Consider the following 26,611-nt stretch of genomic DNA (forward strand, 5'->3'; position numbering starts at 1 on the left):
GCAAAAAGGTTTCAACTGCATGGCCTATAGTACTTTGCTACAGCATTGTGAGTGAGCAACCACACAGTTCTTCTGGAAAATAGGAAATACAAAATTCCCATTTTACAGGAAAATAAGGAACGAGGAAATGAAGTGTTAGAGAGCAACGGCTAGGCAGTAGGAGGGTTCAGTAAAGCAACCTGTTGATTCAATAGCGTATACTATTTATTTCAGGGTTTGATCACAGATGAGAATGAGTCCTGTGTTAATAGAGTGCTTTGCAATTAAAAACTGAATGTGTTGTGGACTCTAGGGATCATACAATAATAACAACCCTATATTAGTTACAGGAATGTGGCAGTATCTCCATTTCTTTCCTTCCCTTTTTGTTTATAATCTATGTTCTTCTCTGTATAAACACACATGGAGGTCAGAGGCCACCGTCAGGTGTCTTCCCCAGTCGCTTACTTCCTTAATTTTTATAATAGGGACACTCACTGAACTTGCCATGTGCTGAGTCAGCCAGACAGGCTGACCAGCAAGATGCAGGGATCCTCCTGGCTCTGCCTTCCCCAGTACTGGGATTACAGATTGGTCATCGTGGTAGCTGGCTTTTTAATAATGAGGGTTCTAGGGGGAGGTATCAAATGTAATCTTCATGTTTACACAGCAGGCTCTTTACTAACTGACCTGTCTCTCTAGCCCCAAGCATCTCCATTCCTTATGGAGGAAACAGGTTCATAGAATTCTTGGTGGGTTCCCAAGGATGGGAGTAGAGCATGTTCACAGCATGCTTGGCTGCCAGCTGTGGCCTTTATCCTTGCATTCTCTGATGTAAACATCTGCACTAGCATGCAAATGCCTCCTTACCTGCGACATAGCAACCCCTCCCATCTATTCTAGTGAATGAATCAACATCTGTGGACAACTTAACCTCCATAGATACCTTGGAAACTATTTTAAATTATTTCTATTGCTCTCTTGCAAGTAAGATATGTAAAATAATTTCTCTATCAGCTCCGAAGGTGAAGAGAACATTTCTAACCATTGGCATCAGCAGAACACAGATCCCAATCTTTAAAAACTATGCCCAAGAGCTGCGTACATCAATGGTCCCTGACTTGCAAAGAAGACCAACTTCATGATATATTTTCCACCAAGTGAAAGGGGCAAAGGCAAAGGATAATTATTATTATTATTGTTTTTTTTTTATCATAACAGGGATGTATGCAAGCTGAGCTTGTGGACTTCAAGTAGGAGTGTTAAAGCTATGGGTAATATGCATAGGTTTGTGGTGTAGATAGAGTTGATTGGACTAGGTCTGAGTGGGAGATGCTGCACTGGGCCATTGGAAAGGCATGCTCTGGGGCTCTGGAAGTCTCTTGAGTTCTGCTTGCTTGGCACCCTGGTGCCTTAACTCTGTGATGACATCAAGGGCTTCAGTGTCAACAACAGGCTGAGTGTTCTGCCTATTGGGTTATTTAGTTTTTCTGGTAGAAGTGGAAGGAAATGACCATTACCCTCTTCAGTTTTCACAAGCTGTGGACCATGAATGTGTCCATGACAGAGGTGAGACACTGGGCTCTGGAGGCAGAATCTCCCGACTCAGGGTTGGGATATTGACAAGACGGAGGGAGGTGCGTTTTTAGAGAGTAGCTGATATCATCTTTCACAAGTCTTGAAAATGACCAGAAATTCTTTAGGAAGGCAAGGAGGGAACGGCACAGTGAACAAAATTTCCACTATGGACCTAGGAAGTGAGACACAGGCATGCATTGAGGCTGGAACAATGGGGGCACTTGGGTATCTAGTTGTGGGGGGACCCCATTCGTTCCGTCTGACTTCCCTTCTCTCAAGATCAGCTTCCCCATCACCCCCCCCCCCCACCTCATCCATTCTGCATTTAACCTGATTAAATCCTTTGCTCTGCCTGGATGTGTCCACCACCCATTGTTTCTTTCTCTAGGTCCTAGCCTTTGCTGGGCTGTAACACAGACCCAGCTCTCGCTCCCACTCAACTTTTCTTATCTTCATTTTATTTCCTTCTTATAGACTTATGCATGAACTTCTGCCACTTTGCCTATGCCTTGTGTGTAGATCCAGGCCTCATACACAATTGTGCCCAAAGCACAGAGACTGGTGTGGAACAGACAGCTACTCTCGATATATTTGGGACACTGATGATATATTAGATTTCAGTTGCTGCTATAACAAATTGCCACAAATGCAGGGCCCTCAGCCAACATAGATTCATCATTTTAATAGCTGTTTAGATAAAAAGTCTCATATGTACAAAACTCATGTGGGCTAGCTGTGTGCCTTCTAGAGTCTCTGTGTCCTTGCTCTCTCTCTCTCTCTTTCTTTCTTTCTTTTTCTGAGACATTTTTTCCTCTGTGTTAGCCTCAGCTGTCCTGGACTCGCTTTGTAGACAAGGCTAGCCTCAAACTCACAGCAATCCACCTGCCTCTGCCTCTCGAGTGCTGGGATTAAAGGTGTGCACCACCATGCCTGGCGTCTTTCCCCTTTCTGGTTCCTGTAGTATTTTTCTGTTCCTGGGCTCATGGCCCTGCATCAAATCACCTTTCTTCCTCTGCTTAGGGTATCAATGTGCCTTCCCTGTTTCTGGTCCCTAGATTTTTTTTTTTTTAAATTAGGCTCCTTGTGACTACAATGAAGCCATTAGGGCAAGTCCTTAATCATACATACAAGATGCCTTTGTCATATGGGGTAGCATATTCAAAGATTAGAGATTTAGAAATAGACCTTGGTTTAGTTTTGTTTTAAGTTCTCCTTGCTTGGCACCTTGCTTAGTAATCCCTGGTCTTCGATATCTCAATGCCAGGGTCTCATTCCATAGCTTAGGCTGGCACAGAACTCACTATGTAGCCTAGGCAGGTTGGCAGTCCTCCAGCTTCAGCCTCCTGACATATGTGGACACTTAAAAATTTTTGATTATTTGTGTGTGTGCCTGTGTGTGTGTCTGTGTGTGTGTGTGTGTGTGTGTGTGTGTGTGTGTGTGTGTGTGGTGTATGCATATGCGTGCAGGAGTTGGTTCATCCCTTCTAGTAGGGAAGGAACTCAGGTTGCCAGACTTGGCAGCAAGCACCTTCACCTGCTGAGCTATCTCACCAGCTGAGATATGGACATCTGTGAGGAGATGTGATTCAGCTTTATATAGATGAGTAGCTGAGTTAGAGCTATGCAATTTATTTAGTCTGTTGGACAACAAGGAAAAAGGAGCAGGCAAACACATAAGTGGGTTAAGAGCCATAACCCTCAGATATGTTTAAGTAGCAGAAAATATGCCATTGGGGTGGGGGGTGGGGCAGTGTGCTTAGAAATAATGTTTATAGGGTAGCTTTATTTGTCTCACAGTTCAAGGGGATACAGTCCATCACATTAGGAAAAGCATGGAGGTAGGATTATGAGGTAGCTGCTCACATTGCATCTATAGCCAGGAAACAGGGAACCATGGATGTTGGTGCTCAGGTTATTTTCTCCTTTTTATTTAGTCTGGGACCCCAGCCCATAGGATGGTGTCACCCACATTTAAAGGTAGGTCTTCCCAACTCAACCAACCCAATCCAGACACCCCATCACGGTCATCTCCAGAGGCTTATCTCCTAGGTGATTCTAGATTCTGTTAAGTTGACAGTCAGTATTAACTATCATATGTCTATCAGTATACACACACACACACACACACACACACACACACACACACACACACGTAATACAATATATGTATTGTATTAAATCATGGATTTAAATGTAATTTAAGCATCATAGAGTTCATCGATTAAAGGTATACAACTCAATGGTTTCTAGAATATTCAAAGTTGTGCAACTACCACTTACTGTAGAACATTTTTATCCCTCTAATAAGAAATGCTGTGCCTGTGAGCAGTCCCACTCCATTTCCCATAATCCTTCACCCCAGGGAATCCCTAATCCACTTTCTAAACTGCCCTCCTCCTGATTTGGCCCCTGTTGGATGCTTTCCAGGCACTTACTCTGTCCTATGCAAAACAGCAGGCGTATGGTGGCTGCCAGTCAGCTGTACCTACCTATTCCCTCCTGGCCCTGGCCAGTTGGCCTTCTGCTCTCACCACACAACTGAAATGGCTTTCTGAAAGACTAGGAAAGAGCCCTGGGTCTAACCCAGTGCCCTCTCCTGCATGCACACCTGATAGCAAGCAGTGGTCAATTGTAATGGCTTATTAAAACCATCTGCATGGCCTATGACACTGCCTGAAGTTACATTGTCTGAGTCTGACTGCTCAGTGAAGCAGAGAACAGCACAGCACTGCAGAGAGGTTAACAACCCTGTTACCAAGTTCAGAGTCAGGCTATCTGTGTTGTAGGGTCAGCTTTGATGCATACAAGCTCTGTGATCTTCAGAAACTTTATCTTTGTATGCCTCCATTTCTCATCTGTGTCACAGCTGTTGTCATGGAAACCACCACTCAAGATCCTCATAAAGATTAAATGGATGTTAAGACTGCCACAAAATATGTGGTATATGGACTCCTTCTGTGATGATTCCTAATGTAATTATTTAGCTCATTCTTTGGTTGAATGAATTTATTCATTGCCATTTTCCCCCAACAATGTCTATGCTCTGAGGTTCAAATGTCCCACAAATTCAATTAAAGGCAGGTGCTTTGGGCAGTGAAAATTCTCCAGCAGCTCATTTTTTGTGATCTTACAGATGAGTATAATAGCTCCCTGGTCTTTGGGTTACTGGAGAGTTTAACCGAGTTAATACACAAAGCACATCAAATGATACCTGGCACATCTAGAATCTTCCCGAGATATTAATGGGACTAGTTATCCAGTCCTCTTCCCTCACTTCTACGTGCCTGTGGGTCTCAGCTCTTCGGGGACATCCTCACATGCGCTTCCTGTTTTCCTTAAACAAGACTCGCCTCTGAGCTTGTAAACTTCCTCAAAGAAACTTCTAGTTTGCCTCTTGGCATTTGCTTCCCAGATTGAAGGCATTGTCTCTTAACATCCCTGGCTAGAGCAAGAGTTGGAGCCTACGGTACTGTAGGACTGCTAGTCACGCCTCCCTCTGCCCACTGTTCCTGGGTCATGACACTCTCCTGTGATTGCTTCCTGACACTAATCTCTCTTTTATCCAGCTATTTTTTTGTTTGTTTGTTTGTTTCAGGACATAAAAAAGCACCCATGAAGCTCATGTACCCTTTCTTTCCCTCCATTCCTGCCTTTAGGCAATCATCTATCTGTTTGGAGCTTGCATTGACTTCAATGAAAAAGACAAATACAGTCAAACCATGACTGTCTGCATGGAGCTAAAGTGCTGGCTATGCATAAGGAGAGATTCAGGACACACACACACACACACACACACACACACACACACACACACACACACACATCAAATAAGGGACTCGGCTTGGGCAGTGACCTTCATGACACTACAGCCAAGAGAGAGATAACATAACCGACTGAGAGGCAAGCAGGCCAGAAGGCCACAGAGACAGATTGTTCCCTGCCTTCAAGCAGAAGGATGACGTCATCGCATAGAGCCGCTCTGGTGAAACTTTCTGCAATGATGACAGTGCTTTAATCACACTCTGTCCAGTGTGGTAGCCACTAGCCGCATGTGGCTTGGGAGTACTTGAAACTGCATTTTTTAACATGACATCATTAAAACTTAAAGAGCCACCTACGACTAGTGGTATCCTATGGGAGGCCACAGCCAAACTCTTTACTGAAATCATGTTGCATAATGCAACACATGGTGCCTTCAGTGGAGGACTTATAAATATATTGAGGGCTGGGAAAATAGTTCAGGATCTACATGTTCACTCTCGGAAGTGCAAGGATTTCGGCTAGGTTCCCAGAAGCCATCCAATGTAGCTGGGTGAGGCGGTGTGTATTTACAGTCTCAGTGCTAAGGAAGCAGAGACAGGAGGACCACCGGGTTTGCTAGTCAGCCAGACTGGCCTACTTGATGAGGTCCAGGCTAGCGAGAGACCCTGACTTTAAAAAAAAATATGTAGGTAGTGCCCTAGAAATAATGTTCAAAGTTGTTCTTCAGCTTCCCAAAGCACACATGTACACCAATGCCCTCATAAGCATGTGTACAATTCACATGTGTACACATATACAATTGTCAAGATCCCATGCAGCTTCCAGTGAGATGTTCATTGGCAGATGGCTAAAGTCCTCAGTGATATTGTCTAAACACATTCCATTTGGATGCTGTTGGTATGGTTTTTGTTTTGTTTTCGGTGTGTGTGTGGTCTAGTATAGCCCAAGTGGCTTAACACTTACCACATAGCCAAGGCTTCCTTTCAACTCCTGATACCTTCATCCTTCATTTCCAGGAGCATTAGTTGCATGTGGTTGCAGCAGATGTAGACGCTTGGAACTGAACTGGGGTCTTCCGCAGGAGCAGTATGTGGTCTTAACTAATGATCCCTCTCTTCAGCTCCCCTCTATCTTTTGTTTGTTTGAGACAGGGTCTTGCCATATAGACCAGGCTTTGCTGGAGCTTACATTGGAGCCCAGGCTGGCTTTGAATTCATGTTCCTCTGGCCTCAGCCTCTTGTGTGCTGACATTGCAAGTCTGTACTGGCAACCCTCACTTCAGGTATATGCCAACACAGTGATCAACTCTAGGGCCATGGTTGAGATTCACTAGACTAAGGATAAAACGGTGCCAGACTCATAATAACTCTATTAAACCAAGGTCAACTCCAAGTCTTCTGCCGGGCAGCAAAGATGTCTGTGGTTCCATCCACTATGCCTTATTTGCTCTCCCATGTAAAGTCTGGATCTTTCCTTCTGTTCCACCTGTCTCATTCATGCCTGTGATTTTGTTCACATTGTTCCTGCAGTTTGAAGTATTTTTGTGATACTAAACATCATCAGAATGATTTCTATCCTTTTTTTTTTTCTTTTGAGACAGGATTTCTCTGTGTAGCCTTGGCTGTCCTGGACTCGCTTTGTAGACCAGGCTGACCTTGAACTCACATTGATCTGCCTGCCTCTGCCTCCCGAGTGCTGGGATTAAAGCCGTGCATCACCACGCCTGGCTATGATTTCTATCTTTTTAGTGTTCACTGAGCTACATTTATTTGTGTGTGTGTGCGTGTGTGCGAGCGTCTTCATGCATGTGTATGTATATGTGTGTGATATGTATGTATGCATTCACCTAGCTGTGTGTGCATGTGCTCACAGGTGTGTGTACACATGTGTTTTTATGCATGCATGGAGGCTAAAGGTCGATCTTTGGTGTTTTCCTCAATCATTTGTGCCTTATTTTATGAGGCAGGTTTCTCGTTGAACCTGCAGCTCACTGATTTGCTTAGACTAGCTCACCAGTGATCTACAGGGGTCTGCCTGTCTCTGCCTCCTCAGTGCTAGCATTACAGGCTTGTGCCAACATGTTTGGGTCTTATGTGGATACTGAGTATACAAACTCTGGTCCTCATGCTTGCATAGTAGGAGCTTTTCTGATGGACATATTTTCCTAGCCACTTTCCCTATGTCATTCTTAAAGCAGTCTCTGAACATTTCATTTATTCTTAACTTTGTTCTCTTTTGATTTCACACCCAGTTGCAGTTGAAATCGATACACTGTGACTGACTATTTTTAGTCTCTAATTATTTCATAGGTTCAAGTTTTGCTTAAAAAAAACCCAAGGGCAGGAAACAGATTGTCTATGATTTGTGTAGACTTGACAGCTGGAAATACCACATGCACAGAGTAGGAACTTGTTTTCTTACGTTTCTAGTCCATGTGACCATGGGCTCATAGTAGGCGCTTGTTTTCTTACTTTTCTAGTGCATGTGACCTAATGCCTGACAAATGTGACTTAAGAAAGGACAAGTTCACTTTTACGCCATCACAGCAGGAAAGCATGGTGTCTGGAGCATGAGGCAGCTGGAGACATGAGCCCACAATCAGGAGGCAGAGAGATAAGAATGCTGATGCTCTGCCTGCTTTCTCCTTTTGGCTCAGCTCAGGGTACCACCAGCTGATAGGTTGGGACTGCCTGTGTTGGGTGGCTCTTCTCTCCTCAGTTATGCCTTTGAGGAATTGCTCTGAGAGACACACCCAGAGGTTTGTTTCCATGGTGATGCCAAAGCAAGCCAGGTTCACTATGAAGACAACCATCGTGAGTGCCCAAGGAAACGGCAGCTGCTTGGAGGACAAACATAAATGCTTTGTCCCCTTTCCAGCTTTAAACTGCAAGCTTCATTTTCCCCCCTGCAATGTAAAATGCAGCTGTATGTTTAGCATCTGAAAGCAAATGGGAGACTACCGTATCCCCCGCTCTGCTCTGTGTATTAAATTTACAATAACGTCCCAGACAGATGGCTAGAAAGAACCCTTAATCGTGTCTGATATTATTAAATCTTCTTGTCTGAGGCCTCAGAGAGCCCAGGAATATTTTCTTTTAATCCCTGTGGGCTTTATATTCTATAAATGGAGTTACAGAGCTGGTCTGAGAAGCAATTTTGTGTAAGCCTTTACCAACAGGGAGGGGGGAGATTGTTGCAGTTCGCCCTCGAAGGTTCTCAGGCAATAAGCATGCTGTACTCCCTTTAAGCCCAGAAGAGCTGCGTGGGTTTGATAAATTGCTGTACTTGGTCCAACTGCAGCTCTAAACAGATGTCTGTAAATATTGTAGAAAAAGAACCCTCAGAAAGTTGGTGGGTGTTGCTGATGAGTGGCTGTGGAGGCTTTGTTGGCAAACAGGCAGCAGCCGTCTGTCTCCCTTCTGTGGAGGACCAGCCTGCTACACTGAGTATATAGTTCCTTTGTTTTGCCAGCGACTGGATCATCTACCATAGCGTCCATTGCTGTGGCTTCTCCTGGCTCAGCTTCATCTTCCTCCTTTCCTCTTCTCCCTGCCCCCTCTTCCCCATACAGGGCATCATGTATCTCAGGCTGGCCTCGAACTCACTATCTAGCCCATGTTGAACTTGAACTCCTAATTTTCCTGCCACTTCCTCCTGAGTGCTAGATTTACGGGCACACACCGTCATTCCTGGTACGTGGGAGCAGCTACGTTATAACCCAAGCCCCACAGCTTGTTTCAAAACATCAATTCTCAACCCACCCAGTGGCTCAGGAGACATGTGACAATAACTAGAGACATTAGTTTTACTACTGCTGTTGACATCTGATGAGTAGAAGTTAGGAATGATCCTCATTTTTCAACATTGCATAGGACAGCCCCGCCTTCCCTATGAAGAATTATCAAGACCAAAATATAAACCAGGCCCTGAATGAAAAACCATGACTTATCTCTTTTTTTTTTCCTTGAAAACTTTGTTTTAAAATAGTAACAGCAGCAACAGCAACAACAATAACAATATCATTTTTGGCCTGAAGTAAATTGAATGGTTTTACATTTTATTAAATACAATAATTTTTCTTTCTTTACTATCTCTGTCTGTCTGTCTGTATATATGTGTGTGTATGTATGTGTACATGTGTAGATTAGAGGACAGCTTGTAGGAGTTGCTTTGATCCTTTAGCCTTGTGATTTCTGGCTATTGGTGGCAAGTACGTTTACCCATTGTGACAACTTGTTGGTTCCAGTAAAATGTCTTTCAAAAAGTATAGCTTGTTTATTCACTTACTCAACTATTTGTTCAGCAAATATTTATTAGTAAACATGGCAAGTTTCTAACTAGTTATGTTTCTGTGAGGTGTTGGGCTCCTTGACTCATGCATACAGTGTCTTGTTTCCGGAGCATCCACCCTGTCAGGCACTGAAGGCTGCAGGCCTATGTGTGGGATCTTCCTCAATAGGATTTACCTTCTAGTAGATGTCAGGCCAAAGTCAATACACAAGCCGATCAAGCATGGGGGAATATAGCCGAGACCACCAAGGAGGGGAAAAGGACACAGTGACCAGGGCAGAGAAGCAGAGACATGAACAATGGGGAGGATGGATATTTATTTAATGCAGAGGTTGCAACTTCCTCAGAGGTTCAAGGTGAAGAGCGGGCGGTGGGTTTAAACACCAGAAGACTAGAAGCTGCATGGAGCATGAGAAAATGGATGGGAATACAGTGCACTTGGGAATACAGGACTTGACTTATCTCAAGAAGACAGAGATTTAGACAGGGTTTAAGGTCCAGTGCATATGTATTAACAGCCAGGAGAGAGTGGGTGCAAGTGAGGGTGTCATAGTTACTGTTCTATTGCTGTGAAGATACACTATGACCAAGGCAATTCTTATGAAAGAACACATTTAGTTGGGACGTGGTTACAGTTTCTGAGGTTCGGTCCCTTAGCATCCTGATGGAGACTATGGCAGCTTCCAGGCAGGTGCTGGAACAGTAGCTGAGACCTATGTCCTGACTGAGAGGGAGGGAAAGAGGGCGGGGGGGGGGGTGTGTGTGGAGGAAGGGATGGTGGGAGGGAGAGAGGGGCAGGCAGAAAGAGAGAGTGCCTAGGCCATGCATAGGCATTTGAAACTTTAAAACCCACCAACTTACTTCTTCCAACAAAGCCATACCTCCTAATCTTTTTAAATAGTGCCATACCCTGGTGACTCATTCAAACATATGAGCTTATCTGTGGCGGCCATTCTTATTCACGCCCCCACAGAGGAGCTTGTACAGCTCAAACAAACAGAACTGGGTGTGGAGATGAAAGGAAACTTGGAGATTCAAGGTCAAGCTCCGGACTTTCCAAGTCCCAAGTCCAGACACAGCTCAGTCAAGAGAGCTGTCAGCCGTGGCTTTCCTGCTGCTGGTTAGTGCCGAACCTGTGTATTTTGTCCAGCAACCTGCGTGGACTCAGTCTTCCATTCAGTCCTGATGTTATGCCAGCATGCACTGAGCTGTAGCCATCCCCTAATGGTACAGGCGGTAAACCTTAAACCCCTACCCAGATCTAGACAGTGGACAGAACACCCTCCACAGTAGAGTGGAGAGTGGGATATGACTTTCTCCCATACTCTGGTGCCTCAACTTTGACCATGTCCCCTGGAGGGGGAGACCTGGTGGCACTCAGAGGAAGGACAGCAGGTTACCAAGAAGAGACTTGATACCCTATGAACATTTACAGGGGGAGGTAATCCCCCTCAGGAACGGTCATAGGGAAGGGGAATAAGGGGGAAATGGGAGGGAGGGAAGAATGGGAGGATACAAGGGATGGGATAACCATTGAGATGTAACAAGAATAAATTAATAAAGTAAAAAAAAAAAAAAAAAAAAGAAAGTGATGGCAAGCCCAGGTGCCTTTCTTAGACCCTGCCTGTGGAAGCATAGATGCCCACTAGGAGGCGTGCTGGCCTTCAGTTCATCTTGTCTTTCCCATTCCTCAGTCTCACCGACATCTTCTGGATTACATCATTACCCAGGACTTCAACAAGCAACCTGTTTCTCCTGCGTAGATGACACCTTGAGAACCAGGAAACATATTTGAACATGTCCCTTGGACGGAGATGCCTGGTGGCACTCAGAGGAAAGATAATAGGTCACCAAGGAGAGACTTGATACCGTATGAGCATATTCAGGAGGAGGAGGTCCCCCTCAGACACAGACTTAGGGGAGGGGAGGGGAGTAGGGGGGAAGTGGGAGGAAGGGAGGAGTGGGAGGATACATGGGATGGGCTAACAACTGAGATGTAATATGTATAAATTAATAAAAATGTATTTAAAAAAAAAAAAGAGAGAGAACCAGGAAACAGCCCCTCCCTAACTTGACTCTCTAGCAGATCCTCTTGGTACTGGAAATTAATGCAAGTTTCTGTCTGGCCCAAGCTTGTTGCCCTGTCCAGGTTCTCTTTGCCCCATCTCTTCTTGGCTTAGAAATAATTTACCTGTGCAAATGCTGCAGAATATTTGATCCCATTGTGAACTCTGAGATTGTGAACTGTTTTTAGTTTCTAGTTGTAGAGTGGCCCCTAGCACACACTTTAATCTAAGAGCTTTCCATTTATTGTCAACAGGTACTGTGGTTTGTATCAGCCCTAGCATACACCTTTAATCCAAGAACTAAATAAAGTCAACCCTAGGTCAAGAGGTAGAGCAAGAAACCAGCTGATAGGGATCAAAAGGAAAGGAAGGACATTGGGAGAAGGGTATTTAAGACATCATGTAGAAGGAGAAGAAGAAGAAGAAGAAGAAGAAGAAGAAGAAGAAGAAGAAGAAGAAGAAGAAGAAGAAGAAGAAAGAAGTAGCTTTTGGCTTTTAGTTTTCGATTTTGGCTTTTGAGTTTTTAAACTTTTGGATTTTGGCTTTTTTCTATGGTACATGAGCTGAGAAGAAAAGCTTTTTCCTTCTGGGACATCTGCTGAGTCAGCAAGGAATCATGTGAAATGCTTGAAGAATTCTTGGGGTCGTTCAGACCTGCTCTCACAAGCTACCAGATTTTCTGGGTCCCTCTGGGCACTGGGTTAAAACCTGAGTCTTTTCTGTGCCACACAGATGAGAGTTGGTCCTGATCATTCCTGGTTTTCTCTGGCATGCCACAGTGAATACTGTACAGATATCTGATTCATTAGATTGAAAACGTATTCAGTATAATGATGACAAGAGGCTAACCATCTTGGCAATTATACAGGACAAAGAATGCATTATTATCTGATTTACTTTAGCAATAAATTGAATCACATTGAGAATGCACAATAGAAAAAGGATGGGAAGGAAGGAAGCTGGAACATTAACAGAATTACTCTTCTCTGGAATGTGGATGTGCCCTTTGTTTTCTACTTCTGCTGTGCTGAATTAGGAGTATCCTGTACTGAATATTTATTTCAGTTATCACAACAAACAAAAAGGCCCTTTGGTTGGCTGTTATTTTTTTAAAGGCTGCCCGTAATACTTCAGTATTAGAATGGCACATGTGGGTATAGTTCAAGTTCACTGGTTAAGAACCAGTTAACACACACACACACTTACACACACACACACACACACACACACACACACACACACACACACACGCATGCACGCATGCACGCACACATCTGATCCACAGAACTTAGTGTTTGCAACATAGGTTGCAAAGGTATCTATGATTTCCCCAAAGTTTAAAAGCACTTATTCCTGGGCTGAGGCGATGGCTCAGTAGGTTACAAGCTTACTGGGCTAGCATGCAGACCTGGGTTAGGACCTCTAGCATCCACATAAAAGTTGGGCATGATGGTGTCCATCTGTAAACCAAGTACTGGAGTTGGATGAGGGGAGGTAGGTAGATCTGGGGAGCTTGCTGACCAGCAGTGTAGCCTAAATGCCACGCTTCAGGTTCAGAGAGCACCTATCTCAAAATATAAAGTGGAGAGTTGATTGAGGAAAACATTCAATTTTGATGTTTGGCTTGCACACATGCCCACATAGGTGAGTGTATCACACATATGTACACACACTCACACATGCCCCACATACACAAACACATGTACCCCCTTCAAGTACTTGACCCATAAGGCACCTCATCCGCAAAAACAATGGAAGACAAACGAGCAACAAAGCCCACACCATCTTAAGCATTTTCCCAGGCCTCGTGACTGATGGAGATATGAAACGTCACCCAAAACTTAGGTCACATGCTTCCCTTGTTCTCACTTACTCTACACTCCACCCTTTTCTGGTTGTGAAGCATTTCTGGACTCTTTGAAGACTGCCTTCCTCCTTGAGTACCATATAAACCAACCTAACTAGTTCCTGCTTTAGCATCCTTGAAGCTTATTTTCTTTACTGTTCAAGAACGTGTTCAAACACAAACAGATCCACCAACCATCAAACAAGACCAGCAGCAACAAAACACTGAAGTCAGTGCAATGTCACACCCAACAGAATTGCACAGTCCATCACGACAGCTGGCGATGTCTCAAAGGAGCATAAAACACCCCGTGTCTGCGTAGAAATCATTCTCATGTCTGAGCTACCTTGAACTTGACCTCTATATAGCCAAAGTCACAATATTCATGGCATTCTAATAACGTGCACTCTTTTCTCTCATCAAGGTGAATAGGGTGTGTCCGTCCACATTTGGTGTCTTAGCTGGGAAGGAGGGCTTCATGTATACATGCTGGCGGTGTATGGTTTGAAAACCTCTTGGGAACTTGAAACAATCCTTACCCTTAGAGTGCCATGATGCAGATGTGCCAAATCTGTGGGGCACATGTGGCCAAGGACAGCTCCAAATGTGATCCAATAGAAAATCATGAGCTTACTTAAAATGCTAGGAGATTTTGGTTGCGGGGGGGTGGGGTGGGAGGGGGGGTTGATTCTTTTCTTGTTGCCCAACTGTGTGTTTCCTGACTGTGAACTTGGTAGGCGACAACAAACAATCATCGTGATATCAGAAGGTTGGGCTCACCTGCTTTCAGACTTCGGTTTCAAACAAATCTGGAGAGAAAGGGGTTTGTAAAAGATGGTCTTGGATGCCCAAAAGCTTCTAGAAATAAACCCAGAAGGTCGCTTGCTTACCTCCTCCAGGGCCCATAAGGAATCCACCACGGGCTTGATCTTCTTCTGGTTGTACAGCCCTATGAGCTTCTCGACTACCCCTCGGATGAGGCCTGAGCGGCCCTGTTTGAAGAGCAGGTTGAGGAGTGAGAAGCCTGCAATGACTTTGTTTTCTTCATACAACTTGATGGGGTTCACTTTCTCCACCTGCCACCACTGCAATTAGAGAAAGTTCTAGGTTACCAAGTCTCAACATGGGGGCTGCATCATGCAATATGACCTATGTCACGGGGATATCATCCACTCCAGGGAAGCCAAGATTGAAACTGGATAGACTCCAGTGAACTGACCAGGAGTCTTGGTGATACAGCTTTTAAGCATCAATTTCTGAAACTTCTGCAGTTGCTGCACAATATATACTAAACAGAGATGCTGTGAGAGGGGACTAATTTAGGGAGAGAGGAGAAAGAGGAAGGGGGCTGGATACCTCTTTTCTTAAAATCCTCACTCTGAAATGCTTCAAAAGCCAAATCTTTTTAAGTGCTAACATGATACCACAAAGGGACACTAAAAATACTGTCTATGTTGGGAATGTAGCTCAGTCGGGACGGTGCTTGCTTAGTACACAGAAAACTCTGGGTTCGAATCCCAGAACCACATAGAATGAGCATTATGGAGGCACATGCTCATAACCCCAGGACTCAGAAGGCATAGGCAGGAGGATCAGAAGTCCCTGGTTATCTGCAGCTAAATAATGAGTCTCAGAACAGTCTAGGCTGCAACAGAACCTGTCTTAATGCACACAGACACACACACACACACAGACACACACACACACACACACACACACACACACACACTAAAATTTATACCTCATGGCTTACATGTAAATATTCCCAAATCTGCAAAAAGTCTCCCCTCCTTCCACTAATGCACAATCTTAAGCTCCTCTTGCCCCACTTATTTGGATAAGGTGCCTCAGTTTACTCGAGGCCACATGCTGATAAAATAGTAAGTGTGTGATTAGGACCATTCACTCTAGAGTTGACCCTAGCTGGAAACCTCCCTCCTCATCCTTCTTCTCCTTGCTTCATCCTTCTCAGATGACACGAGTGAAGGGAAACACTGGCATGCTCCTGGCGGGTCCAGGCTAAAGCCTTTTGGCTCTGTGAGGATGTTTGTGGGGATGGCGAAAGGGTCGTAACACGGAGAAGTTTGCAGAGTGACAAAGTATTGAGATCATGAATGCAGGGGCTCCCTCCCCGCCTTTTAATAGGGTGTGTTGGGGTAGATAATGGCCAGGCTACTTACTGGGCAGGTAGGTAGAAAAAATGGGTAAGCTAAGAAGAGAGCACAGCATGGAGTGATAAAGCCAGGAGGTTGGGACTACATAAGTGGCTTTCATATGTGACAAGAAGTTTATGAACAAACAAACAGCTATTCTTGAGCTGCCCCACCCCCAGCTCTGCTAAATGTGCTTCAGCGAAGAATTCCATGTATGAGGCCGTGGGTGTATCTCAGTTCAGAGAGTATGTGCCCAGCACGCATGAAACTCTGCTTTTGATCTCCAGCACCACGTAAAACTAGATTCGGTAGCACACACATAAAAGATTTATGTTTATTTTCAAACTATCTTCCCGTCCCTTGCTCACTGAATATCAGTATCCCAAGATAAAAGTTCAAAATATCTGGGCCCCCAGGATGAAGCTTGACACATGCACATTGGTAGGACCTCAGGGCATGTTTGTGTCACGTGTGCCAGCTGATGCTGCAGTTACTGCACGGCTGTGATTAAGAGCTCTGAAGATGGCTCCCTGGGTGAAGGTGCTTGCCACAAGGCCTGACAATCTGAGCTGGATCCTTGGGACCTACATGGTGAAAGCAGAGAATGCAAGTTGTCCTCTGACCTCTTCATGTATGCCATGTCAGGTGCACACACACACACACACACACACACACACATTAATAATGTACTTAAAATCTTTTCTCTCTCTTTTTTTTAATTTCTAGAGCTGAGCATCACTTGTTAGCTATGTAACTCGACTCACCTAACCTCTGTGTGTTCAGTTTCCTTACCATACCTTGGGGAGAGGGAGGATATTGTATGAAATAAATGTGCTCATACAAATGTATGCCATTACTGCAGTGGGTATATACCGGTTGCACCTTAAGCATAGCAAATTGATTGTCATCTTAATCTGAGAGCCATGTTATAGATTTACTGAGTGAGGGCTTGGAATCAAGCACCAGACTTCTCTGTAAATGCTAACTTCATCTGTAAGAATCGTCTGTGGAACGGCACAAGAGTGAATGGGCTGCCAAGTCTGACAAAGCACGAAGTATTCACTCTGCTGAAATGTGAAGATGAAATGTAATTAAGATAACGGAGTGAGGACGCTATGATGGTAAATGTGCCTTTCTTGACTGCATAGAATTTTCTTCCTGGGGCAACACCATCCTTGCATTTCTCAGAAAACCTTCTCTTCAATTTACTTCTAACCAATCAGTCTGCATGGACCTGGGCCTCTGAGAGAGAATGGCTTTTATTCATGACCCTCAGCTCCGCAGTGTAATAGTACTCATTTGGGGAAGAGGAATCCAAGTCTCCATCCTGGTTGTGTTGTTATGAATGCCTTCCCTGAGCACGGGCACACTGTAATTATTTCATTAGCACTGTGTGTTGAGATTGGGCATTAGGGGTGAGAAAAGGGGAAATTACCTCTTTACAGTTGTATATAATTTTGTACCAGCATGATTCCACAGAGCAGATTTTCAGCATCATGCAAATTGTATCCACAGCAACGAAACAGCTGTGAGTGGGACAGAGCCTGTCTTCAGGGACAGGCAGTAGATGGCATCCTTCAGTAGGCTCTACTCTTGTTCCTATAAGCACTGAAGTTCAAATGATTCTTGATCTATGCTTTTACTAAAGTCCCTTATGCAAAAAATGCAAAAAGAGTCCCTTAAATTTTGATCTCACTTATAGAAGGAATACTGGCATTCCCCGAAACAGCAAATGTTTGAGGGTAAAATTTGGGCAGTCAGTGACAGAATAAAGAACATACAACTGTGCCTGGCATGTTTAATTTTGACTTTCAACTTGACAGCCTTCAAAGTCATCTTGGAGACAAATCTCTGGGTATGTCTGTGGGTTCTAGATTGGGTTAGCTGAGATAGGAAAACCAGCTAAATGTGATCAATACAACTCCATCATGACACACAGAGAGTAAGTTCTAGCTGCTGTCCTAGCTCTCTCACCACTCTATTCACAATGCCTCCTCTTTACCTTGCCTTCTTCCATTTCAGAATCTTATTTCTATTCCCTTTTGAGGTTGGATGCACATTCATGGATACACATTTCCTTATTGTCAGATCTGTCTTCTTAATAGGAGCCACAGGGGTCCTGTGTGCCTCTGTCTCATCCACCATGAGGATTGATGTCTTTTTTGTTTGTTTTGGTTTTTCGTGACAGGGCTTCTCTGTGTAGCCTTGGCTGTCCTGGACTAACTTTGTAGACCAGGCTGGCGTCGAACTCAAAATTATCTGCTTGCCTCTGCCTCCTGAGTGCTGGGATAAAGGCGTGGCGCCACCATGCCTGGCTTCCCCTATGACTTTTAATGCATGTCTTTTCACTAATTGTCCCATACTAGCAGCCTCTTCAGTGTCTAGGAAGGCTAGGTGCTACATATTTGGACACTATGCATTGCAAAATAAGACGCAAAGATATAAAGTACAATGACTAATCTTGCATTATCAAATTTACATTAGTATTAGGCCCTTCATCGTTTTCTTTCTTCCTCCCTCCCAAACCAGCGCAAGGCTGTATTGTTCAGAAGCAGTTTTATGATTCTAGTTCCAAGAGACAGCACCTCACCATGAGTCTAAACAGAGAATCTACAACACATATTATTTACTATGTCTACCTTTTACATACTTTGTGCACTTTTAAACACCTAGAAGGACTAGATGTTTCAAATGAGGACATGAATTTGTCCCCTATATACACAGGAGTGTTGAGACGGCACACATGGAACAGTGGTTAGATCTCAAAGTGTCTTCTGAGGAGAGCATTCTGGTCTCCAAACTCGTTTTCTTTAGACCCTCTCCTGTCTTATGTGACACAGGCACCTGTCCCTTGATGACATTTTCTCAACTCTTCAGAAGACAACTTTGCTATGAATTTAACACTGAGTATCCAGAACGTGTGGCTTTACTAACTCTAGACGCTTGATGTCTTGATGACTTCAGATGCTACCCACTATAGATGCTCAGAAAATGCCTTGTCGTGGTGCTTACTGTTGTAGAACAGGACCCTCTGAGCAAAATATTCATCAGAGTGCTTGTGCCTGTGCAAAGCAGGCTTGCTGGCTGTCGACATCCCCTCAGAGAAGGGGAGGGTAGAGAGGATCATGGACCCTCACCTGAGATTCCAGATGCTCCTCCCACATATAATGTAATTCTGTCCTAGTTGCTTGTGGCCTAGCTGTCTCAGGAGGCCCTAGAAGATCATAAGCTGGGTAAAGATTTTAAAAAAAGGGTCCTGTCTATGCAGCTACAGGGAAGCCATCTCCCATGCTGGGTATGCACTTCCCAATGTAGCTGCTTTAGGGTCACCTGCCCTCCTGATGGTGCCTCCTCACATGGGTACCTTTCCATGTGTAAGGGCAAAAATCTCAGTGGTTCCACAGGGTGAACTCTGGTGGAATCTTGCTTTGCTTTGTTGTCAGGACCTTCTGAGGAGGGGTTGTGTGCTCACATCTCTGCAGGGGAAAAATTCTCACCACACTTATGTGTGGGTGCCTTGGTGGCACCAAAGACTGGAGCACAAGCACAGAAGTTGACACTAGTGAGAAACAGCAGTCCCTGGCTCTAGTGGGTTGGGGTAACAATAAAAGCACAACCCCAAATCAGCTTAATTCTAACACATAGAGAGGTTCCCTGCCCAGCAATATCCAGTGTAAGCAGGTGCGGTGAGAGAGAGTGCTCCTCAGTGACAGACAAAGGAATCACAGACTCAGAGATTATTAAAGTCAGGATGGGACAGAAATCTATTGCAGAAACCTGGCCAGAAAATGGTCAAAATAAAAGACTGTCTACTCTAGGGAACAGTTACAGTGAAATAACTCTTAAGTTCACTTTTGATAGATAGTTGAACCAACCTCTACTGAAATAAAATGGAAGCATTTCAAAATTTCATGGATACTACCACATCTCAGGTCCTGGTCCTGCCTGTATGCAGTTAGCAGGGAGTGGATAGGGCATTTATTGGAAATGCATGATGCAAATGAAGACCAGCAATCCAGCAATTGACCAATGTCTTTTTTTTTTTTTTTTTTTGAGACAGGGTTTCTATGTGTATCCCTGGCCCTCCTGGAACTTCCTCTGTAGACCAGGCTGGCCTCTCTATCTCAAAGATCACCTATTTCTGCCTCCCAAGTGCTGGGATTAAAGGCGTGTGCCACCATCACCAATCAACCAATGCCTTTAGATAGAGCTCACAACATGCAAATCAGTGTTAACCAGCAGCTAATAGACCGGCAAGGGATACTTACTGACTTTGCAAAACTAAAGAAACTCTTGGTCTCTCCAGTTACCATGTTGGATGAACCTGCAAATGAAAGATTCCCAAGTCAAGTAATTGTTCATGAGAATCAAGATATCTTCTTACACCAGAAGAGTGGCAGGTGCTTAATTTGTACATAAGTGACAAAGCTTAAAAACAACATATTTTAATCTTGGAAAAAGTAGAGGTGTTGGGGTGGGGCACAAAGTGGAACATTTGGCTAGGTATCTACTCTAAAAAAAAAGTGGTGGTGGTGGGGGGGCATTTTTCATGGTGGCTGTTTCATTCCTTTGGAAGACCAGATGTGTAGCAAAAGGTGATTAACCCAATGTTTTAATACTATGAAACATCTTTGTTCTATTTATTGAAAATAAGAAGTGAACTTTTGTAGGAAGGTACTACGTAGAGACAAGTACGATTTCCTATCAAGTGAGAGGCTTAGGACTTTGACATGGGCTGGGTATGGGACGGTAGGGAACTTGGGTGGATAGGGAAAATGAAAGGCAGAAAAGACAGAGGAAAGACAGTAAGTTCAGAGGCCGGGGGAAATGTACAGTGATGATTTGTCAGCTCCAAAGGGGTCCAGGCAGAGAGGTTATAAAAATCCAAACTAAAACTTTAGATCAAAGAATATTGGAAACTGCTTGTTGACAACTGGGTCAAGTGACATTCAGATGACAGATGGAAGTGGAGTTGGGAAAGATAAGTGGGGAGTTAAACGACCCCTTTGCAGGGTTCCTAGTTGTTGGGGGGAGGGCAGTGAATAGAAACTGTCCCAATCCACTGGCCCCTTTCCATTCACTTTCCTGCTTGCCACAATGTATCTGGAAGTGTAAGGTTTTCTTAGAGAATAGTCATATACTTTAAACGTTTGCATATTTAAAAAAAACTGATCATTTGGTCTGGGTAATCTATTACACAATCAGTTAACCATTCCTTTATGTTTGATAGGGTGATGCCTCCCAGTGTGATCAGAGTGCCAGGCTTCCATTATATAATAATCAAAGTATCAATGTAATGACTTGGATAATTGGAAGATAATCAGGTTGAAGGTCACTCAAATGACATCATAAAATTGAGGCAAAAATACAACTCCTGACTAATGAGAAGGAAGGATGAGTAAATTGTCCATTTGCCCATTAGTCACATACATTGTCCTTAAAATGGTACAGGCCTTTGTAGGTCCCCATCAATAATATTAATCAATTAGTTACTTTTTAGGGAATATGTGGTCAGGGTAGAAATGTCCAGAACACATCAGCAAAGGATATGTTGCCCACCTGCTTAGTGAGCTCAATTCTTTTGTAATAATGATCTGATGATGATAAAATATTTTACAACCCTTAAATATCCCTTTCATGAAAGAATTAGCTTCTTTTTTCCTTCTGAAATACTCAGAATTAAGGCTCCATTTCTACTACATTTTCGATTTTGTGGAGACCTATTTTTAAGTGTGTGGATGCATGTGTGTGTGTGTGTGTGTGTGTGTGTGTGTGTGTGTGTGTGTGTGTCTCAAAAGACAAGAATATCAGGTGCTGAAGTTTTACTTTGTTGGAGAAAATTTGCTTCTAATTTTTATAACTTTCCTGCACACTCAAGAGCACAGTAGATGTGGCCAGGTATGGTAGCATACAGTTGTAATCCTTTCAATCAAGAGAGTGAGGTAATTCAAGGGTTATGAGTGCAAGGCTGTCCTAGGCTATATAGTGAGGAACCATGACTAAAACCGAACAAAACAAAACTTAAAAAAATCACAGCCTAGAGGATAAGGCAATAGACATATAAGTTAGTTTTATAATTTATGCCCATAATATCAATACTATCAAAATAATAATTGTACTAAAAAGTTAGACACTCCCACGTTTGCTCAGATCCAAGTATATTTACACCTTTCACCTTGCAGAATGTGATAATCACAGTGGATATTTTTCCCCCTGCTCTTGTTGCTCTTGCTCTGTTCTGCATGTACTCACCATATAAAATGTAGGTTCCCAGAGGTTTGAGGAGACTGAGCCCCTTGCCAGTGTTGTCCCCACACAGGCAGTCCAAAACGATGTCCACACCTTCAGTTGAGATCCTGCACAGTAGGAGACAAAGCAAAGTGATGTAACCTGCCAGGAACCAAACTCCCGGGTCTTTCCTTTCCAAGTTACACCATCTGGTCTCCAGAATAGAAAGAGTGAGCACTCTAGGACCATCCTCCTAACTCCTGACATCCTTGACTTAGTGCAGATGCTCTCTGGTAAGTCCTCTGTGAGCTCAAAATATCTCAAGTTAAATTTTGTTGATTTCATCTAACCTAATACCTGCAGTGCGGTGCACCGTGACATGCCAATGCTTTACCCTCATGATTGGGAGGCTGCTTTGGCACTGCCCCCTCCCCATAAAATCACAGGGGAATATGACATATTGGTAGCTGAGGAAGAGATAAAAATTGACATCTTAAATATGTTTTACGTTTATGAATGCCGACCGCTTAAAAAAAAAACCTGGGTGGAACCACTGTGAGTCAGGTACTGCCTATAGAAGCATTTCACAAAGCTGGAGGCAGCAAAATATCTCTCCCAAGGAAACAGCCTGGAGTGAAATAACAAAGAGGACACTGGACTTCGAAAGTCTGAGCTTTTCTATATAGCTCAGTGGTTCTCAACCTTCTTCAGCTGCGACCCTTTAATACAGTTCCTCATGTTGTAGTGACACCCAACCATAATTTTTTTCATCGCTACTTCATAACTGTAATTTTGCTACTGTTGTGAATCATAATGTAAGTAATTTTGGAAACAGAGATTTGCCAAAGGGTTGTGACCCACAGGTTGAAGACTGCTCACTCAAATTCTCCAAGCCTTAGCTCTCTCCTTTGTAAAGCAGAGCTAATGCGTTTCTTTAAGGGGAGGGGGGAATGCAATGAGGAAACAAGCAAGATATTTGGCTCTGGCTTCCCACAGGCCAATCAGTCAATCTCTCATCCAACAATAAGTTTTAAAGGGATATGGTTGACTTGTAGGGTACTCTCCAAGGTACTGAATAGAGTCAGAAAAGAAAAATTTCCCCTGAGTTATGCTGCTGCTAGTCTAGCCTGGAAGTTTCCATATAGCTTTTCATGCACATTTATTTTCCCCTTTCAATTACCCCACCCCATGCAGAATTCCACCTCTTTGTTTTCATGTCACTGATACTACGCTATCCCTTCTTCTTAAATTCTTCACCCAATGGTTCCTTTCTACTTGGCTGAATTTCTATTTGGTGAAGGAAGATAATATGGTTTAGTTACATCAAGGCAGTAACCACCAGAGTCCCTTCACAGAGCAGAAGGGACAATGAAAATTTTATTTTTTACATCCAAAAACCAGTTGGGGTCTCCAGAGGCAGAATAGGGGTTTTCAGGATAAGCTATGGTCATCTCCAGGGTGACCACCATTGCCCTCTCTTGTCTTCCTGCAAGAACTGAGCTAAGCCAGGACCTACTCCACTGACCTCCTCCATGCTGGAAAGAGATCACAGGCCTCCTCTGGATGTAGGTACCCGCTTCCTCAACAACTCTGTGCGATCTTCTGAAGCTAGAGCACGCAAGACAGGGCTTGAATTTTGGGGGGAGGGTCAAAGAAGTCTCTTTGGAGTCCACTGAATCTTTTTGAAAGTCAAGATTTATGTGCATGTTGGGGAGGGGGAGAAACTGAGTAGAGGCAGATGACATCCCTGGGGTCTCAGGTCCTGGTGCTTGGTCACTCTTGTTCAACTGTTTAAACAGGTATGCAGTAGAACTTTGTTGTCTGGGGATGATGTAGCTGCTGCTATATTGAAATCGGAGCAGGAACCCTCACAAGATTGGGTCAGTTAACCTTCCTCAGAGAAGGACGAGGGCTATTCAGCCCCTTGTCTCAGGTTCTAGTTGCTCCCTTCCTCCTGTGACATGGTCTTGGGGTGCTGCAGTATTTAGGAGGCTGGATATTGACTGGGTTGAGAACTCTAGAAATTGAAATTTTGAGAGTTGTCACCCATGCTGTGGTTACATGGCTGCCCAAGTGAGAGACCCACATTTTTGGAGGTGATGGCCCACTAAAGCTCTGTGAGTAACCCCAAAAATCTCTAGGCTCACTAAGCCAGACATGAGCGGGATTTGTTTCTTTGGTCTATTCATGTCCTGCCTGTGAATGAACATCCACGTACATTGATCCTTTTCAGGGCAGGGACATTTTTTTTTTCAGGGACATTTCACATTTAAAGAGTGCTGCACTTCACCCAATCACTAGGATGAAATGAGTGGACGCTGTTGAATGGAACCTACTCAAAGTAAACTGGGCTCAGGTCTGGTGTTCGAGGCCCAGAGTTAGAGATGTGGCTCGATAGAGCACTGGCCTAGCATCCACAAAGGCCTGGGTTGGTCCTCATCACCACATAAAATAGGTGGTACATGCCTTTAGGTCCAGCAGTCAGGAGGAGGAGGCAGGAGGATCAGAAGTTCAAGGTCATCCGTGACTGTAGAAAATTTGCAGAGACCGTGTTTGACAAAAACGTATCAAGTCCAGAAGTGAGGTTAGGATAGGCCTGGCCACTGTCATGCTCACATTCAAAGCACCCTTGGCTGTCCTTTTTATGGGGTCAGCAGGACCATCTCCCACAGACTAGTTAGCTCTGAGAGGCCCACTTCATTCCTGATATCCTCATTTCTAGGATGTGTATTCTATGTGTATTCATAATTTCCCAGCAGCAGAAGTGGGCCAAGGGCTAAGAGAGTGTTTCCCTGTCTGTTTTCAGCTGCTGTCACAAGTCTCTGTGGATTTAAGATACCAGCAAATGCAGCTCAGGGAGTCTCTGGACCAACTCAGCTGCAAGATATTTTGGAATTGCTGACCTAAGACCTCACAGTCCAGTCTTCCTTTGTTCCCATTCCTGGTCCCTCTATGGTGAATGCTGCCTCTTTGCTTTCCACCCACATGGAAAAGAGAGGAATTTCTCTAAGTAGGATGAGGCTCCTTGAGAAACATTACTAGTGAAGAAAGCCTTTGGCCCTACCAAGAAGTGCATCTTTTTTTTTTTTAACTGTTCCCTTGGCTCTCTGCTGAGCTTTCTTTTTCTAGATTCCCTGTGGCCTAAGAACTTGCCTGTGTTACAACTTCCAGTATGCTTGTTGCATAGTAGGTTTCTCACAGAACGGCTGGCCAGAGTAGGCATGTCCCAGAGGCCTGAGCATAGCACCCAGCACCCAATAGGAACAATGCCTAGTGCACAGTAGACATCTCATGGATGTGAAGCATGTTGTCCTGCACACAGTAGGGTTTTCAATGGGATGTCTGGCACATGATAGGCTTATTTAAGAGCACAATGCCTAAGATCATAGGCTTCCCTCATGGTACTGAGAACAGTATTGATATCCATTAGGGCTTCTCACAGGATGCCAGGCAAAGTGCTTGGTGCAGAGTAAACTTCTCATGTAGTGGTTGATGGAATGCTTGGTACACAGTAGTTTTTACATATGGATATGGATGGCACACAGTAGGTTTTTCACAGGGTGCACCTCACAGCAAACCTTTTTTGCAGAGGACTAGACAGAGTGCCTGGTGTACCTTAGGCTTCTTATAATTGTTGGGCATGATGACTAACACACAGTAGGCTTCTTACAGTGTATCAGGCATGGTATCTAGCATACGGGAAGCAAGCTCTTCATATAGGCTTCTCTCAGAGTGCTAATCGTAAGTGCTGATGCACAGGAGGCTTCTCAGGAAATGTTCGCTACTAGTGGTTCCCTTGTGTACTTAATAATTACATCCTGTCCAGAAGTCATCTCTGGACCTGCCTCCCTATTTTCTCCTAGCAATTCGATTGTCAATAATTTCCACCAGTAGTTGAGTAAGCACCTACTATGGGCCAGACACTCTGCTAGGCACCAAGGCCAGCAAACCCAAGAGGGACAATCTGTCTTTTCTGACCTCACACTTCATGGCTTCACCTTTCACCTGGGACTGCAGATTCGAGTTGCATGACTAAACAGCAGACCCCTCCAGTGGGAGCTGGCTTTTTTCCTCTGTGGATCCTCAGCTTTGCTCCTCCCCACCCCCCAGTTTCTCGAACCAGTTCACAGTGATCACTGAGCAAGTGGCTACAATCCAGGGCTACTCCCTGTAATCCTTGGAGGCTTCCCAGTTATGCTAAAGATCATCCTGACAGCTCCCAAGGTCACAGCAGATGAAGCAGAAGTTTCCTTTCCTCTTGTGTTTTTTTTCTCTATAGTCAATGGTCACCATGTCTATTTTCCTTTTCTTTCTATTTTTGCCCTGTGTGCTAACACATGGGTGAAAGCCATAGGTTAACCTAGGCATCATTCCTCAGACACTGTCCACTTTATTTTAGAGGGGAGCTCCTCACTGGCCAGGAGCTTGCCAAACAGGCTCGGCTGACTGGCCAATAATCCTTAGGTATTCTATTTCTGCCTCCCCAGCACTGAGATTACAAGCATGTGCCACCATGTCCAGCTTTTTAATGTGTGTTCTGGGGTCAAACTCAGATGTTCTTCCTCATGCAGGAAAACACTTTATGAACTGGGCTGAGCCCTCAGTTTTCCTTTGACTCTGCCTGTTCCTGGCCCCTGAGTCCCATCTCCCGCTTAGCCTGCCCACTGTAGCCAGATCATCTCATAGATTCGTCTCACATAACAGCTCTT

General features: G+C 44.2%; 1 protein-coding gene across 1 annotated transcript in view; it reads right to left on the minus strand.

Annotated features, from left to right (window-relative positions):
• Positions 1-26,611, minus strand: part of VAT1L (vesicle amine transport 1 like) — a 166,206-nt gene that overhangs the window by 60,280 nt on the left and 79,315 nt on the right. The window contains exons 5-7 of the mRNA XM_084757885.1: positions 21,927-22,030; positions 19,943-19,998; positions 14,412-14,606 (exon numbers count right to left, since the gene is read on the minus strand). Of these exons, the coding sequence (XP_084614011.1) occupies positions 14,412-14,606; positions 19,943-19,998; positions 21,927-22,030 (355 nt within the window). The remainder of the gene's footprint in view (positions 1-14,411; positions 14,607-19,942; positions 19,999-21,926; positions 22,031-26,611) is intronic.

This window comes from Acomys minous (genome assembly GCF_964271855.1).
Source record: "Acomys minous genome assembly, chromosome: 14".
In the NCBI taxonomy this organism is placed as follows: Eukaryota; Metazoa; Chordata; class Mammalia; order Rodentia; family Muridae; genus Acomys; species Acomys minous.